The sequence below is a fragment of the Elgaria multicarinata genome, chromosome 5 (genome assembly GCF_023053635.1).
Source record: "Elgaria multicarinata webbii isolate HBS135686 ecotype San Diego chromosome 5, rElgMul1.1.pri, whole genome shotgun sequence".
NCBI classification, from domain to species: domain Eukaryota; kingdom Metazoa; phylum Chordata; class Lepidosauria; order Squamata; family Anguidae; genus Elgaria; species Elgaria multicarinata.
In genome coordinates, this window is record NC_086175.1 from 101467843 (window position 1) to 101485991 (window position 18149).

At 41.9% G+C, this 18149-nt stretch overlaps 1 protein-coding gene across 1 annotated transcript; it reads right to left on the reverse strand.

Moving 5' to 3' along the window:
- Positions 1-1790: 1790 nt before the first annotated feature.
- On the reverse strand, positions 1791-16629 carry CD200R1 (CD200 receptor 1). Its single transcript, XM_063126919.1, has 7 exons — positions 16377-16629; positions 13998-14084; positions 12206-12508; positions 8159-8407; positions 5652-5769; positions 5139-5196; positions 1791-2434 (listed from the first exon to the last, which is right to left on the reverse strand). The coding sequence occupies exons 1-7, from the start codon at positions 16462-16464 to the stop codon at positions 2318-2320; spliced, it is 1020 nt and encodes a 339-aa protein (XP_062982989.1). The 5' UTR covers positions 16465-16629; the 3' UTR covers positions 1791-2317.
- Between the last annotated feature and the right edge of the window lie 1520 nt (positions 16630-18149).

The following is an 18149-nucleotide window of genomic DNA, read 5'->3' on the forward strand; positions in this document are numbered from 1 at the left end:
AAATAGTGGCCTGGAGGCAAATGTCATGCTGTCTTTAAATTGTTTTAAATACATCATTAGAAAAATTATCAAAATATATTTTACATATTCTATAGGATGGAAGAGATCATGATGTCCATGAGGGTTTCCTAGGAATTAGAAAAAAATTGAGGGCTAAGAACTTCAAAACATTCAAGGAAAGCATGTGGAAAACCTCCTACTATGTGATGGAGCATGAGGCTGAAATGCCACCTAGTGGCTCTTGAGAATTTCAAGGTCATTATGAATTACCATTTTGGCAAAGTAACATTCATATCAAGACTGGAGTCAGTACCTGGCATCTTTCAGTAGCTGCTAACATCTGCTCTGGACCCCTCTCTTAATCTTCCCCCCCCTTCAAGTAGTGTCAGGCAGCTGGATATAGTCACTCTTTAAATTTCCAACAATGCCCTGACCTAGGGACACTCTGGGGAATTGTGGGAAATGTAAAGGGTGGCTAGAAAACACAGCTGTCCCAAACTGCTTAGAGCACTGCCATCACAAAAGGTATATCCTTCAAGGCCCACTTGAAAGAGGAAAGGTCTGTCAGAGAACATTTTGTCCATGACCTCCTCAGACCTGGAGCTGTCCCTGATTCATATCTTCATTGCTCTAATTGAAGTGGTTGATTTTTTTCTTTTGATTCCAGGGCCAGCTCTCCCATGAGGCAGAGTAAAAGCTTTGCCTCAGATGGCAGATTGGGAGGGGTGGCAGATTACATCCCATCTTCATCCATTGCCTGGAGAACTGCCTACTGCCACCATGCTTGGCCATTTCCTCTGGCTGGCTGCAACTGCTACCACCTTCCTGCCCCTGGCAAAGTGTTGCTGTTTGCTCCTGCTGCATTTGTTGCGGTAGGAAAATGATCAGCGGGACTCTCCAGAGCATCTCTGAGGGGGTTACTACAATTGTTATTTGTTATCACATCTTTATCCCACCCTTATTTCGGGGAGCTTGGGGCAGTACAAGGGTCCCATCCTTACCATTTTTTCCTCACAACAAGCCTGTGAGATACATTAGGGGGTGAGAGCATGGCCCAGTGTCAGCCAGCCAGCTCATGGCTGAGCAGCAATTTGAACCTAGGTCTCTCCAGTCCCTGTGGCACTCTATTAACTACACCATACTTTCTCCCTCTCTTTCTCTCTCTCTGCATTAGCTTCCCTGGCATGTAGAACATAGTCTAGAGACTTTAGGAAGAAGCTATCATTCTGCAGGGTGTGATCCTGTAGCTTGTCTTACACTCAGATCTGGCAGATGCAGCCAACTCAGTTCTTGCTCTGCATGATACAGTTTCTTGAAACGCTGGTAAACAATCTGGTAAATAATGAAACTCTTTTCTTTCTTGCACAGTCCTCTTGTAGAGTGATTTAGCTTGAGAATCCTTCCCAGTTCAGCTTGTACTTTCCTGGTGCCCCGTATTATGATATGTGCTCTGCTTGGATTAGGCAGAATGGCAGTGGCAGAATTTATTTATTTGTTTGTTACATTTCCATCCCAGTTTTCCTCCAAGGAGTCCAAGACAGCATTCATGATCCTCCTCCTCCACCTCTTTATTTTATCCTCACAACAACCCTGTAGATTAGGGTTGATTTGGTTGAGAGTCAGTGGCCCCGTTCAGAAGTCACCTTAAACCACAGCTTTAACCACGGTGGTTAAGCCAGAAAGGCAGGCTGTGTTCAGAAGACACCTTAAACCATGGCTTTAACCACGGTGAATAAGGCTTTCTGGCTTAACCACCATGGTTAAAGCTGTGGTTTAAGGTGTCTTCTGAATGGGGCCAGAGACTGGCGCAAAGTCACTCAGTAAGCTTCATGGCCAAGTGAGGTCTCCTGACACCCAGCCCATCACTCCACTGACACCCAGCCCACTACACCACACTGGCTCTCTATTAGAATTAGAATTGCCTCTTCTCATAGCTTTCAAAACAGCTTTCTAAATGGTGAGGCTGGGGAAATGGTGGCTGTGTATCCTCAATCAGTGTGAGAAAAAGAAGATTCATGATGCAGAACAGAATATTTCAGGCTGTCAGGGTTCTTGGAAGAATTCTGTGGGTCCTAGAGAGAACTGTAGAATTAATCTGCTCTGTATCTCTTTTGCACATATACATGTCAGCTCTGGCTTTTCAATCACTGACTATGTGGGGGACATTGTCAGAGACAACAGGCCGTTGGGCATGTGACAAGGATGTAGGAAGTCCAAAGGTGGGACAGTCACTTGAGAGGAATATCAATTGCCTTTCACCGCTACTATGTGTCTTTCTCTTCTACATTTCCCCAAAACACTCAAGTCAGGTTACGTCTCATGTTGAAGGTGAGAGCCCTGGAGGGAAGCATTCACCCTGTGAGAAGTCACATGCTTTGTCGTAGATCACATTTTCCACTTGCACAAAGGTGGCATACGGCTCCAACTCATTCTCCTACAAAACAAAAACTCAACCCTTAAGAAGGAAAGATAGCTCATCTTCTGAATAAAGTTCTAAAACATTTGTAAAATTAAGTGAAAGAAACATCTGTGGACCTATTCGTCTCTTCCCTTTCATGAAATACACTTGGAGAGATGTTTCAACTTTCCCCTGCTAGAAGTAGTATGAAAAGGTTGTCTTTATGTTATAGGGATTTTACAAAGTGACTGACATTGTGCATGTCAAATTAAAACATTTCATATAATTAGCTATTGAATTGTTGTTTTTAAAATAACATATAGCTGGTGTTTGGACCTATGTATCTTTTCAAACTTTGACACAATTTGGAATTAGAAACCAGAATGATTATTGGCTCCAAGCTGCTAGTCACAAACTCATATCCAAGAGAATAATAATAATAATAATAACAATAATAATAATAATAATAATAATAATAATAATAATAATAGAGAATGACTGGCGTTTTCTGTATATCTGCTTTGCGGATGTTGTTTTTAACCTCCCAATCCAGCTAGGCTATGCTAATCTAAGGGCCAAACGGGAACTCTCTCCCCACTGGGAATAACAGGCACAGCCAACCCCAAATTCTGATGGAGGGGGGCGAAGGCTTAAATTCCCCCCCCCTCGGTGTAATTGTCTTTTTCCAGCTCACACATATATCAAACACACAAGGCTAAACTACATGAATAACACCATATGTATTTTGGTTCTAACAGACCTGTTACTTGAGGATCAAGAGACTGCTAAAATATCTTTGATAACGAGAAGCCAAACGACAATGGTACAAACTTGGAATTTGGCCAAATGTTTGACATTCTAATTTGAAAATCTTTCAGAATTTCATCATGGGGCATTTTAAAAAATGAATCTCAAATCTTAATAAAGTTTTAAAATAGCATGATTAATTTTCCATATTCACTTTTTGACATAAGAATGAACTAAAGCAACTCTACTGGATTATTTTCTCGAAGTTCTTGCAGAAATATGTTCTCATTGAGTTTATGCAACTCGTTAATCTCAGGGCCATTTCTGAAGACAATACAGGAACCATGTAAAGCTGGCGGTTGTGGATTTATGAGTTTCCAGATGCCGTCTCCATTAAAAAGTGGCAGTGGTGGCGAGAAGTGTGTTGGCACAATTACATTTAGTGCACCAGTTGCTACCTTTCCTGTGGTCTGGTGATGACTTGGTCACATCACATTTAATGAATTCATTGGGGTGCTACCCTTGAAGAGCATCCAGAATCTTTAGCTGGTGCTAAATGTGGCAGCTGGGTTGCTAACCAGTACATAGTATTAGGATCATGGGATTTTCTACATGAGGCTTTTAACCCACACCTTTACCAAGGGTTCTGCTTCTGGATTCTTTGTGGGAATGAGATTGGTTCCTTTACATGAGGTCTTTTTGTGGGCTTTTCTTTCTCTGCCTTTCTATGTTTCATTATACAACCACTAGATGGCCTTGTGGTATAGCAAAGATGCACAATTGCACAAGTCTCATTCCGCCATTTCAAAATAATACCTCACTTTCCTCAATCTAAAAAAAGCTGTGGAAATGGTTGCAAAGAGCAGGAGAGGCCCTGAGGGATAACAATATCATGTAAAGGACCTGCAAACTACCATGAGTGAGCAATCACGAAAAAACAATAAAAGCCTTGTAAAAGGTGACAATATGGAGAGGATGACAAGGCTCCTGTATCTTTAACTGCTGCATAGAAAAGAGAATTTCAGCAGGTGTCATTTGTATGCATTCAGCACCTTGTGAAATTCTCTCTTCATCACAACAGTTACAGCTGCAGGAGCCCTGCCATCTTTTATATGTGACTAAGAGGTCAGGACTCCTGCAGCTTTAACTGCTGTGATGAAGAGGGAATTTCACCAGGTGCTGCATGCATACAAATGACACCTGCTGAAATTCTCTTTTCTATGCAGCAGTTAAAGATACAGGAGCCCTGTCCTACTTTCCACATGGTCACCCTATTTGTGTAAAAAGGCTCCATATTACTCTGATATTGAAAGATCTGCACTGGTTGCCAGTTGTTTTCCAGACTCAATTCAAGGTATTGGTTTAAATCTTTAAAGCTCTAGACAGCTTATAGCCTGGCTACCTAAAGGACTTCCTGTCTTGTTATGAATCTGTCCACTTATTAAGGTCTGAAGGAGGTATATAATGAAGGGGGGATCTGTAGACGCAGCCCTCTGAAGACACTGTCACTCACAGAGGCCTGTTTGATGGAGGCATGTGAGAGGATTTCCCTCTCTGTCGCTCCCAAATTCTGGAATGCACTCTTCTTGGAGTTATAATTGGTTCCCTCTCTCTCTCTGCTTGAAGAAACAGTGTCCAGACACATCTTTTTAATTTGGCCTTTTACAAAGTTTTGCTGCTGTTGTTTTTGTTTAATGATGGTTGTTGGTTTCCATGTTGTTGTTGTTTTATATACCTGTTCTTATTATTCTGTTGTACAATGCCATGGTGGTTTTTATGGAAAGCCAATGTAAAAATACTATAACTAAATACAGTCTGTCACTTCCCAATGTGTTGGCATCCTACACAGTGTCCCAATGCTTTGCAGTAGACAGCATGATTGTAAACAACTCTAGTATGGCTAGTAGCCAGTAGATGTCTACAGTGGTAAAAGTATTGTGTCCTTAATGATGACGATGACAGCTGAGTTGAGAACAGATCTCTTTGGTCTTACCTGGATGCTCTGTCTTGAAATTGTTTCAGGGCTTTTGGATGTGGTGGCTTCTGTTTGTCTGACGTATGAGGGGGAGGAAAGGGAATTCAATCAGAACTTGTCTTCCAGAGATGTAATTTCATCTATAATTTTACATTTAGTGGTTTCTTACACCAAATTACTCACCAAAGCATCCTTTCCAGTCTTACAACCTGATCTTAATAGGGTAAGATGTACAGGTTGCAGTGCCAATATGAAGGAACAATTCATCCTTTCACCCAAGGTACCGGGGCATAACCTCAGCTCCATTGTTACTCCTGCTATGTCAGAAGCGTTTTTCTTGCCTCGCTTGGCACGGTAAGAGCCCCTTACATTCCACTCTATGGGTCATTTTCCAGGCCCAGATGCAGAACTGCTGCATAAATAATGAACTGCTATTTCTCTGTAATAAACTGAATTTATAGCCATGATGGCATCTGATCAATTGTATCGAGCCATGAAACATGACTTACATTAGGACTTTGGCATACATACCTTCCATAGAAGACCCTCCAGAAGTAAATGAAAAGTAGAATGACCAGAATTCCAAAGAGACCGGTGAGGCTGCTATAGAGAATTCTCATTGTAGAATTCCTTTCTGCACTGTATTTGCCTGAGGATTTGAAAAGTGCCAGAAATACCAATTAGGAGAGATTTTAACTCTAGCCTGTAATCCTGTACTGATGTATCCGAGAGCAAGTCCCATTGAACTCAATGGGGTTTACTTCTGAGAAGACATGTATTGGATTGCACTGCTGATGGATTTAATTGATAAATCACCCAACAAAAGATATAGTTGTAGGTTAAGTGTGGAAATAGTCCTTTGCAGACCCCTCTTCCCTGATGAAAAAGAACATTTAGGCTTCTTTTCAAAATGCATCTTTTATCCCCTGATCACCCATAACAGTAATAGGATTTTAGCTTGTGCATATTGACCCCATCAGAGGTCTGCCACGCCCCATCATTGCAGGCTTTTAAGAAGGCCCAGAGAGTTACTTCTTTACTCTAGCCTTCCCCTGATTATGTTTTATCACATTGGGTTAGAGCTGTGATCATACTGTCTTATACTGATGTTCTGTCTTATACTGATGATCTGTCTTATACTGATGTTTGTTGTTTTGTGGAACTTTTACTGCTTTTATTACAGCTTCAGTTTTTTTACTATGAATTTTATTATATGCATTTTATTGTGGCATGCAGCCTTAGGAGGGCTTCTGCCCTGAAAGGCGGCCTATAAATATTTAAATAAATCAAATAAATACATTAATGTAACACAGGGTATTCACACACACTAGCTCTCCAAAGTGATATAGGAGAAAATACTAAAGACGATTTCCCCCTTCTAATATTAATAGCTTGGGTTTCTAAGTTGTATATTACATTGGACTTATGAAATACTGTGATCTTTCTTAAATAATTTAAAAACTGGCACCTATACTTAGAATTTGGTAATATGGAACTCTGCCCCTCAAGCCCAGTTGTAAGTTAAAATCCAAATCAACAAAAATATTTAAATCAATTGAGAGCCATAACATGAAAGGATCACTAAGAGCAAAGAAACATGGACTTCACCACACCAGGCTTTTTATCCCATAATTTACAAAGGCTTCTGCTTCCAGATCCTATACGGGAGAGATTGGCTACTTCACACGAGTAGACTCGTACTTTGAATTTAAGACTTCCTCTCTTAGTAAATTCTGTATGTTTCATTATACAGCCACTACATGTTGCTGCTGATATATTGTATTAATGTCCCTTATTGCTTAATCTCTGATCTTTTTGAAAGCAGGATAAAGGGGGAAAGCATTGGAGACATCCTGGAGGTTGACAATGTCATGTAAAGGACCCACAAACTTCTGTGAGTGGACAATCGTGAACAAGCAATAACTCACTGGTGTAGAAATGCTCCTGGCTAGCTCAGTGGTAGAGCACATTCTTTGAATGCAATCCCTAGAATCTTTAGTTAAAAAGACCGGGTAACAGGTGATGAAAAGAAACCATAGAGAGCCACTCTCTACTCTGACAAGACTGAGCTGGATCAACAAGTAGTTTAACAAGGTATAAGGTAGCTTCTTATGGCCCAACTCATTATATAATGTCTGCCAGAGATAGCAGGGACTGCTGTATACTTCTAGCAGACTTGTCTCAACCAAATGTGACTCAGTGAGTGAACCGATAAAGCCGGTTAGCCACGAAGCATCCTTGTTTAATCTATCCAGCCTTTTCCTTCACTCACTATTCAAGAGCAGTTTCCACAGAATCCTTACCTTCATGGCAATTTTTTGGAAAATATTTCCACAGAGGAACCAATGTGAAGAACATAACACAAAAACTCCATCAGCAGGACTTGGCAGCATCCCAACATCCTACTTGAGGATCTTAAAAAATCAATATGGATGTCCAACATCAACTTAGAATTTTCCATCCATATTTTTCCATGAGACTATTTCCAAAATACAGCCTTTGAAATAAAACATTACACAAGAGCTGGCCCTTAGACAGAAGAGGAAATACCCATAAGAGTTTGGGGGTAATTGCCTTCTTTTTAGAAATATTATAGGCCACACATAAAATGGCTAACCCCAAACCCAAGATCCCTGTAACATATCACCAGTAGAATGCAAAACTACTGATTGATTGGCTTTTTTCATGTTATTTTTGTTCATTTTTGTGGAACAAAATCTACCCAAAGCAGCATGCAATAAGAATATTAATAAAACACTAAAGACATTACAAGTTGGCTTTTGAGCTAGAGAGAGAGAGAGAGAGAGAGAGAGAGAGAACACATATTCAATATACAAATAATAATAAAAACCGGGGGGGGGGGGGGGCGGGCAATCATCAAGATTTAACATAGACTGCAAATGTCATGGAGAAAAGAGAGGTCTCCAGCTGATAGTAGAATGTAGGCTAAGAAGTGGCCACTTTGAGACCTCTTGGAAGAGCATAGCAGGCAGTGGGTACCACAGCCAAATAGAGAAAAAAGATCGGATTAGTGTTACCTATTGAGATATTTAAGACACGGGATTCCTTCCAAGCAGGATGGGAGATGAAACAAGTCACTTCACCCTCTGTAGCATTGGTGTTATTATATGTACTGGTGATGGTCTGTGTGCCACTAGGCCCTGCTTCCATTACGGTCTTAGAAGCTTGTGGTGGGGCCCACGAAATTTTTGCGGCTGGTTTCCCTGCAGCTGCCTTGCACACAGCAGACCCATGGATGTCATGAGTCAGAGATACCTCAGGAGGCACTGAAAGAAAAAGTTAAATGGGGGGAAAGAATTGGTTAAATTTACTAATCATAGTGGGGTGTGACCTGCTTTAGGAGCCCATACAGAGACGGAGTGGTACAGCCACATATTCTATGTTGTACTAGGATCCCTTTTCAGGATACAAGTGAGGTTTGAAATGAAGTGCCCCTTAAAAGACCTGGTGAGTAAACACATTCATTTGCCTGTCAACATTAGAAAATATGGAAAATATAGGTTCAACCTCTTCTCCATCCTGGGTCACCCTTCGTCCCTTGAAATACAAGCTTCTACCCACTAAGTCAGGTGTTTACATATAGACTAATTCAGAATGCACATTGCTGTCACTCTGCAACAATCTCAAATGGGGGCTTCTGTAAGCCCCCATTTGAAAGAAGGATGGCATTATTGGTGCAACCTTCCCAGAAATGCCTGAGTATGGGGAAGCAGAGGACTGGCTCTAGTCAAAATGATACTATGAAAACCAGGGTCAGCTGTACCATTAAACAAAGTAAAGCAGTCGACTCAGGAGGCAGAAGCTGGGAGGTGGCAGCAAGGTTCGAGGAAATACCGGCATGCCATGTGGCCTGGGGGTGTCTTGAGGGCGCATTGGCGCCGTGAGCTCCCCCACAATCCTGGGCTTGACCTCTTTGGGAGTTGTCCCCGCGCCAAAGGAGCGAGAGTGGGTTTTGTAGCCATTAATGGGAGGGGGAAGAATTACTGCCACCCCAGGCATGGCCGCATGAGCACCGCTGAGCCTCGTCGTGTCCCTCACCAGTTGTGGGGCTTTCCAAGCCATTCTCCCCACACTGGAGGAGGTGTGGAGGCAGCCATTCGGCCTGCCCCCTTCTTCCTGTCCAGCCGATGGTGACTAATCAGGGGTCGCCGTTAGCCAGCCATGCCTCCGCTGCAACACCAGAGCAAGACAACAGACATAGATGCATCATCGTTGCTTTGCTCCACAGAAAAAAGACAGGGTAAGTCCTGACTTTTTAATTCAGAGCTTTGGGCAGAAGCCCTGGGGTGGCTTCACAATGGCTGCTGCATCATATAAATGACACAGCACCACTGTGGAGCCACCCTGAGGCTTTCCCCTCATATAGACAACCCCCTGCTTTGCACCTCTTAAGTTACCCTTCTGCCTTCAGATGTAGTGGAGGATGCATTGCCAGTCCAGTCAGTTTTTGTACATGGAATGGGAGGGAGCACCATCTTGTCCTTCACCTCCGGCAGAAAAAGGTATCAGGTCATCCCTGATGAAGACACCTGCTCCCCTAGACATGGATCTTCTAAAACTGCCACATTCTGTTAAACAAAAGCTGCCAGCTATGTGAAGGGTCTCCAAAAAAAGGTATAATCTTGGAGTGCCAGTGAGTAGCAATATTGAAGTGTCTTCTTTTGTGTCACCCTTTAGTAACAACTGTCTCCATGAAAGGTAAGTAAACACATAGCAGTACTGATACTTTAGTTTGGTTGAAGAGTATAGGATTTGGAAGGACAGGGCTTGGGGGAACTATTGACACACACACACACTCTCTCCCACCAACCCACCCACATACACACACACTAATGAGAGGCTACAATTTCAAAAACATATTGCAAGAACACGTCTATCATTGAGGTTTCCTGGCTTCTTAAAGCCCTATGAAAAGCATTTCCTTTACTGAGAAGTCTTCTCTTTTCAGCTTGACACCTGTTCCTTATATCAAGGAACGATGCATTGTTTAGTATTGCAGCATGGTGTTCCTTTTCAACTTAATAAGGAACGCAGTATGATCCTTGTTTATTTTTTTTGTCTCGGTCACTGACTGCTGTGCACAGCACTTAGTGCGAGGAGGGTGTCTTCAGGTCGTAGGCCAGAAAAGATGGTTTGGACTGCAACTCCATTGATGCTTGTTTTTAGAGCTTGTGGGGGGAGTGGGAGGTCTGTGAAGAGGCTCATTTTGATAAAGTATTAGTCAGTCAGTCTCTCTCTCTCTTCCTCCCTCCTTCGAGTTTAGAACATTGTCTAGCAGCTACATTAGTCTGTTTCTTCATTTTTCTCCAGAGTAGGTGCAAGGCCCCCGATTCATATTGGGACCCTATCGTGGGGGGGTAGGGGACTTTTCAGATCTGGATGGGGAGGGCTGTACCTACTCTAGAGTAAAAATGGGGGTGCAGCTGCTATACACAGGTTTAAAATAAAGTCTGTTTTGGCCTTAATAGAGACTTCTCAGGTTTGCATGGTGGAATATGTGTTGTAAAACTGGATGTAGCTGGAGATCACATTCATAGCATTTGAATGGAGGTGAATTTTGAAACATTTTGGGATCATATTTGTTTCAACCCTAACCTCCCACCACCACCATCAAACCAATTCCTACCCAAAACACCCACAACAAACCCTTTTCTGTACCACCATACACTTTATCTTTTCTGCACTAGTTAACACTATCTCACCCTTCTTTTTTCAAAACCTGTTGTTCCCGTTCCCCTTTGTGCTCCCTGTCAGCCTTTTCAAACATGATGTGTAAAAGTGGGCTTTCTCTCATTGTTATGTTAATGTATTGTCATTATTCATGCTGAGAAGAAAGTAGAGGAAGAGCATTTGCCATGCAAAGAGGCTTTACAATCCTATTAAAAACCAGATTCAAGCAAAAGCCATTTTTAAGTCTCATGTCTGAAAATACTTCATGACCTCCCATTGCAACCCAGGAGGGACCGTGGCACTTCTGTGTTCTGTTTAATGCCTAGAAAGTATTAATAAATGTGTGTTGGTGGTAGCAGTCATAGGAGCAGCAGTAGAAGCAGGAGGAAAAGTAAGAACATAAGAAGAGTCATGCTGGATCAAACCAAGTGTCCATCTAGTCTAGCATTCTGTTCATACCAATGGCCAACCAGCTGCCCATGGAAAACTCACAAGCAGGACATGGGTGCTACTTTTTTTTTTAACAAAAGATGTTTTCTGAGCAGCTGGTTTTTACTATATGAATTTTTTTATTGAGGTTTTATTTTAATTTTACCACAAACCACTTCGAGAGATTGCCTATACCTGAAAAATGGTATTAAAAGGTATGGAATGTATGAATGAATGCAGAGGCAGCATTAGGAGTAATCAGGGTCTGGCTCCTGCCAAGGCACTATATCCCAGTAGAGGCCCACTAACAAGAGCCTTTTCATTTTGCTCCTCTTCACCAGTGTAACCTATTTGTTCACCTGCCTCCCGCTCTGGCCAGACAATGGGTAAGAAGGAGGAGCAGTAGATGCCAGTGCCAACTCGCTTACTAGCTCTGACCTGGTTCATTCGTAAGGAGGGTTTTTTTTTGTTGCTGCAGCAGCCACCATTTTGAATATTCAGGGTGCAGCGAGGGAGCATCATAGCATTTCGTTATGTTCAAAACCAGTGAGGGTGGGTTGTTGTGGGGGTTGACAAGCCACTCAGAACACAGAACCTTGCTGGGTTCGCACATAGGAAGAAGTTATGGCATGCCCCCGCCACACCCCAAATATTCAAAATGGCCACTGCAATGAGAAGACCCAGAGGGAAATTCATACACAGAGGCTTCTCATTTTGCGTGGACCAGGCCACTGCCTATCAAGCAAGCAAGTGGTGGCAATTATGAAGAAGAGCAATAGCTGCTGGTGATAATAGTGGTGAGAAAGTAGACTCACTAAGCAGGGGTGGGTGGGTTTGAGTGTCAGTTTGCCCAAGGGCCCTGAAAAATCTGGAGCTGGTACTGAATGAACAAATGCAATACCTATAGCAGTAACATGCTCAGTTGATGATTTATAGGTATGTAATAGCACATAAGATTTTCTTACCTAAAATGGTTAGAACAGATTCGTGGTTGAAAGTTCCATTAGTTGCTACAACAGAACACTTATATATTCCCTCATTGAAAAGTTGTGATGATTTAATATGAACATCAGGCGACTGATCTGGTCTAGATGACCACATCGTGTTCTTACTGCAGTTTTTGTCTGTCATATTTCGCACACTCTCATATGATATATGGCAACTTCTTCCATTCTTTAATTTTACATTCCATACAAGTAGGTCATAACGTTGTTGAGGGCAATTCAGTACAACATCAGTACCAACCACTGCAGACATACTCGATTTACCTGGAACAGTACAGAAAGAAATGCAGTCAGAGGTTGTTATAAAGGGAGGGGATGTTATAAGGGGAGGGGAGGCCAAAATGTCATATTTTTTAAAGAAAAAAAATGTAGCTCCTATTTATTTATTTATTTACTTACAATTTTTAGATGTTGCTCCATATTTAAAATAGATTCTGGAGCAGTGAACATCAGAATAAAACAGTAAAACAATACAAAGATTAAAACAGCATATTAAGATTGTTCAATTTAAAGCAGAAAATTGAGGCGGGAAGGTGACTGATCAGTTGAGGAATGTATCTGCGGGCATTCCCTGTTAAAACCCAAACAGATTCACAAAAAAGATGATTTCTTACTGGATTACCACAAAAAAATATAATCACACTAATGTGTGCATTAGGCATAACACTTCTATTAAGATATACTTCAAAATATAGGAATTATGCATAGTGAGAGTTATAGCTGCTGATATTGGGGTGGTCACTGTTATACATCTTCATGTTGCTGTAAGTGGCAGAATGTGGTTAGCTTATCAAATGCAATTGGAAATTGGAATAAAATGCTTGGAATTATGATTTTTGAAATTTAAATTTTATTTATTTTGAATATTCATATCCAGGCTTTCTGCGTAGTAAGCATTTTATGCAGGTCACAAAAGTTAAGAACACTAAACAAAACAAAACACTAATAAAATCCTATCAAACACCCTCTAAATAAAACAATCAAGAAGCAACAAACACACATTACTCATGAGGTTGCCAAGAGGGTAACACTGTCTTGATCCAGCGTCACAAAGAGTCAGAAGCGACTGAACGAATAAACAACAAACATAAATATATTGTAAATAAATAATAAATAAAATTGGCACCATCAGAGTGTCTTGGGGAAGGTATTCATGACTACCTACCTATCTGAATCATGAACAGGGCCAGCCTAAGACCTTTTGTTGTCTGAAGCAGAGGACAGAATTCCACCCCCATTCTCCATTCCAAGTACAGACACCAGCCAGACTGACAGCTGAATCACACTTCAATACTGGCAGCTCCTCTAGCACACTTTAGGGCAGCAGGCTAGGTTAGGGGGCACAGGGCAAGGTGCATAGTAGGCTCAGCTCTGTTCTCTAATAGCTCACCAACTCAGCCTGTTCCCCAGTATCTGCTGCCTGAGGCAGCCATCTCACTGTGCTCTGCCTCTGAAGGGAACACACAGGTTAATATGAAATCAAAGAGGGGAAAGGGGAGAACTTTGCGCATTCGCTATAGTTTATTTTTCTGAATCCATCATACAAGACATGATTGTGTTCACATATTAGGCATAGATTTTTTTAAAATCCAATTTATATATGGTAGCTATTTGTCTCTCTGGTCTTAGTTTTACCTGTTTGTAAAATGCCTGATGTCCCATTCTATGCTATATGATGGAAAGAACTGGACTGATGTAAAACGGCACTTTTATCTGTTCTACCTTTTTTAAAAATAGAGGTGTTCAACCTTACCTTCTGCCTCCTGAGATGTAGCATTGGTTGCCATCATTGCTGTGACTGCAAAGTTATTTTGAATGGGCCCTCTTGCTAGGGATGGCCCTAAGAAGAGTCATAACACAAAACCATACAATTAGGAGTATGACATATATATGTTGTTTTTTAAAATTGATAAAGTTCAGATCAATGCTGCAAAAACAGAGAAAAACTGGAGAGTAAGGCACAGGCATATGTTAAACAAGGCACGTAGTCCATGACAGTGACACTGAATAGCTATCCCCAAGAGAAGCTCAAACTCTGGTGCACCTTCCAATGCCATTCAAAGACCTTATCTTGGAGTTGCATTATACGGTTTGCATGTGCTGTGAAGCCAGTATAGAGCCCTGCAGCTTTTGCATCTCATCAGTCTAGTATAGCTAGTGCAGCTTTAACTTTTGTGATGAAGAGGGAATTTCACCTGCTGTAATTCCCTTTTTTACACCATTGTTAAAGATACAGGAGCCCTGTCCTTTTCATATGGTCACCCTAAACGGCACCTGCTGTGGTTTCCTTTTCTATACAACTTTTAAAGGTACAGGATCCCTGTTGTCCTTTCTATATGGTTACCCTAGGTTACAAGTAAATACGTATAATGGTTCCCCTGCTGACCCTTTATCGGCTTTAAAAGTCATCTGAGGATGAGCCATTGGGAGCAGACAAATGGTGGTATGCATGTGTGTGGGGAAAGTGGTTAATGAGAGCAAACATGCATATGAAACCCATGCAGGAAGAAAACCTTTTCGGAAGGTGATTTGGAGGAGGGAAGTAGTAGGTGGGGGAAAGTTTAAGTACCCCCCCCTTCCCACTGTTTCTCTACTCTCAGTTGCCTTCTCCCTAAGTGGCTTTTCTGCCAAATCAAAAAAGAGCTACTGGGCTATTATTACATGAGTTTGCATGTAATGAGTAGTTTGGCATAACAAATCCAACTGCTCTATGGAAGGATAATGCCAATTTTGTTTCTCGTCAGAGTAAGTTGAGTTCTGACTAAAGGATTATGTTCATACAGCTCCAGAGACTGGAGGTTGATTCACATGATACAGATGGGTTTTATGTACTGGTGTAACACCAAAATGATTCCCCCCCCCCCCCATTTATGAAAGTTTGGATTTATGCCAGTATTGCAGCTCACCCTCTCCTTCAGCAATAGACTTTTCAGTAGCTTCCCAAAATGTACTGGCCCACTGGCTCAGCACAAGTGGAGCACCATGGAGATCATGCCTATTTCAGTCAGCCTCTACTAGTATTTTGCCCACCATCTTCTTCTACCTGTAGTGGTCAATAGCAATTTGATTCTGCCTCCCCTCCACAGATGGCTGGAGAAAATGGAGAAAGGAAACATAATCCAGGAAACCTGAAATTCTACTGCTACTGTGCAATCAATAACTTTCTTTTAAAAGGGGGTTTAGAAACTGGTCTAGAAATATAACTTTGTCGTACAAAGAAAGTGTTTTTGAGAAGAGAAGAGGTCTGATCGCCAACTCGTTATTGAAGCCGCTGCCGCTGCCACCCACAGATTTGCACAGAACCAGGGTTAGGACAATTCCAATGAGCAATTGTTCCAGCCTATCTGAGCTTGCCTTCACTAGCTAGGATGAACAACAGTCCAAATTGCATGTAATGGTCATTCTAACTGCCATTAGTCAATCTAAAACCCTAGGAATTACTGGCTGAAGCGGAGGCAAGCAAAAGTGAAAAACTTTCAGCACAGAATTAGGTGTGACATATAGAATCTTAAGAACTTGTTTTGAGAGAGAGAGAGAGAGAGAGAGAGAGAGAGAGAGAGAGAGAGAGATTCTAGCTTCCATATTTAAGATGAAAAGCTTGAAAACGTGTTCCCTAAAAGCTGAGTAACAGCTTTTGCATCTGGAAGGCGTATCTTTGGTGCTTTAAGTGAAAGAAGAAAGCGATCTTCAGTCTTCAGGCCATTCTCCTGGCATTTACTAATTGCTAGTAAATGTCCCCCTATCTCTTCCCCATCTGGAGTCTCTCAAGTTCCACATGCCCACGTTTGGCAACTGGAACTTGTTTTTAAAGTGAGCAAATTCACATCATTGAATACTGATATATACTCAGCTAAATAAAGCAAGTCCCAGTAAAAGGAATTAAGAGACAGGCCAACTCCCAATTGTTACAAAATGTTTTGTTTTCCTTAATTTTTTTTTAAAGTTTTTTTAAAATATATGCTCCATATCTAAATACAGCTAGGCTATAGGCCTAAATATTACAGGCAGATGTTGAAAATTATGTTGCCTGTTCTCCAGATCCTTCACAAGATAAGCATATTCATGTGGTTGAAACCGAAAGGCACAGACATTACAAGAAAAGACAGCACCCTCTGTGAAAAGTTGGACTTACCAATTGTTGCCATGGCCACTGTGACAGTGATCAAAGTAGAGGCACCCCAGCTCTTCATGACAAAATTAACACCAGTTTTTGCTTCCATGGCTCATACAATCCTCTTAGCACCCCATCCATTCTGTTGTGCGTTTAGTCACTGTTACAGGGAGCATCTTATCATGCAAATGCTTCATTCTAGCTAGCATCTCTGCTCCATTTTCCACATCCTTAGATTTCTGTAGCAACTCTGGTATGTTCCTCACTGATTAACTCCTTTGGGTTGGGGTGGTTCTGTCTTCTGCCCTGTCATCATATGGGGCTTCCTGTGCTGCGTGTCAGAAGTGAGGAAACTTTTCTCATTGGTTCTCTCAACAAAACTGCTGGCTTTGCAAAGATAAGCTTCTGCAGTAGAAAAAATAAAAATAGAGTTGGTCCATCGTTCCCAAGCTCCATGTCAAGAGGAGTTTATTTCACAGGTGAATAATACCTAACACTGTACATAATGGTAGGCATTTCATACAAGAAGAATCTATTTATAGCTTGAAAGGTTTACGGTATGATCCCAACAGCTTTCACTTTTTATGCTTTCTGCGTTGTTTTGTATGAGGAACAAGTGCTGTGGCTGAAATACAGTCGGTTTCTCCTGATGCTGCTACTCATAAAGTTGGCCAGTGCTAGTGTTAAAGTAGGTCCTTCTGAGGTGAGAGGAGGGGAAAGACACAAACAGTGGGGTTGGTTTCATTCACTTAGTGGGTGTTCAAGATTCAGAACTTGGTCACACAAAGCAAAACATAGATTTCAATTCCAATGAAATGACTCAACATTATGATAAATGGTAGATGCCATAAAATGTGAATAAAGATTAGTTTTACAGTGCTTGCTATACTATATATTATATCTCATGCATCCTATAATTTATGCCAACTACTGTCCGGTTGCAAATACCCTGTTTTTGAGCAAGTTGCTCGAGTTGTGGTGTCTCAACTGCAGGTGCTCTTGGATGAAACTGATTATCTGGATCCATCTACAGTGGTTTGACTCCTACTTGCAGGGTCGGCTCCAGAGAATTGCACTGGGTGAGTGTACTTCACCTGCATGGCAGCTGAACTGTGGTGTGCCACAGGACACCATCCTGTCCCCAATGCTATTCAACATCTAAAAGAAGCCATTGGGAGTAGTCATCAGGAGATTTGGGGCAAAGTGTCACCAGTATGCTGATGACACCCAGCTCTATTTCTCTGTAACATCTGAATCAGGAGAAGCCGTGCACGATGTGAACTGGTGCCTGGATATAGTTATGGCTTGGATGAGGGCCAATAAACTGAGGCTGAATCCTGATGAGACAGAGACCTTGTGGGTTGGTGGTTCCCAGGTCTGGGAATTGGGGTGTTTGCCTGTTCTGGATGGGGTTGCACTCCCTCTAAAGGAGCAGGTCCGTAGTTTGGGTGTGCTCATGGATCCATCTTTGTCTGGAGACCCAGGTGACTTCGGTGGCCCAGAGCACCCATTGTCAACTTTGGTTGGTACACCAGCTACGCCCATTCCTGGACAGGGATAGCCTAGCCATGGTCATTCATGCACTGGTAACCTCACAATTAGACTACTGTAATGCACTCTATGTGGGGCTACCCATATATGTGGTTCAGAAGCTGCAGCTTGTGCAGAATGCAGCAGCTAGGTTGCTCACTGGGACACCTAGCTCTGCCCACATAAAACCAGTTAAAAGAACTACACTGGCTGCCTGTTAGCTACCGAGCCATGTACAAGTTTATGCTATTATCTTACAAAGCC

Excerpts from the sequence above, each read along its gene's own strand:
- CD200R1 (XM_063126919.1), bottom strand. The coding sequence starts at position 16,464 with ATGGAAGCAAAAACTGGTGTTAATTTTGTCATGAAGAGCTGGGGTGCC. Across the intron at positions 12,509-13,997 it reads TACATCTCAGGAGGCAGAAG|GTAAATCGAGTATGTCTGCA; the intron begins GTAAGGTTGAAC and ends GTACTGTTCCAG. Across the intron at positions 8,408-12,205 it reads ATCTGTTCTAACCATTTTAG|TGCCTCCTGAGGTATCTCTG; the intron begins GTAAGAAAATCT and ends TTTTTCTTTCAG.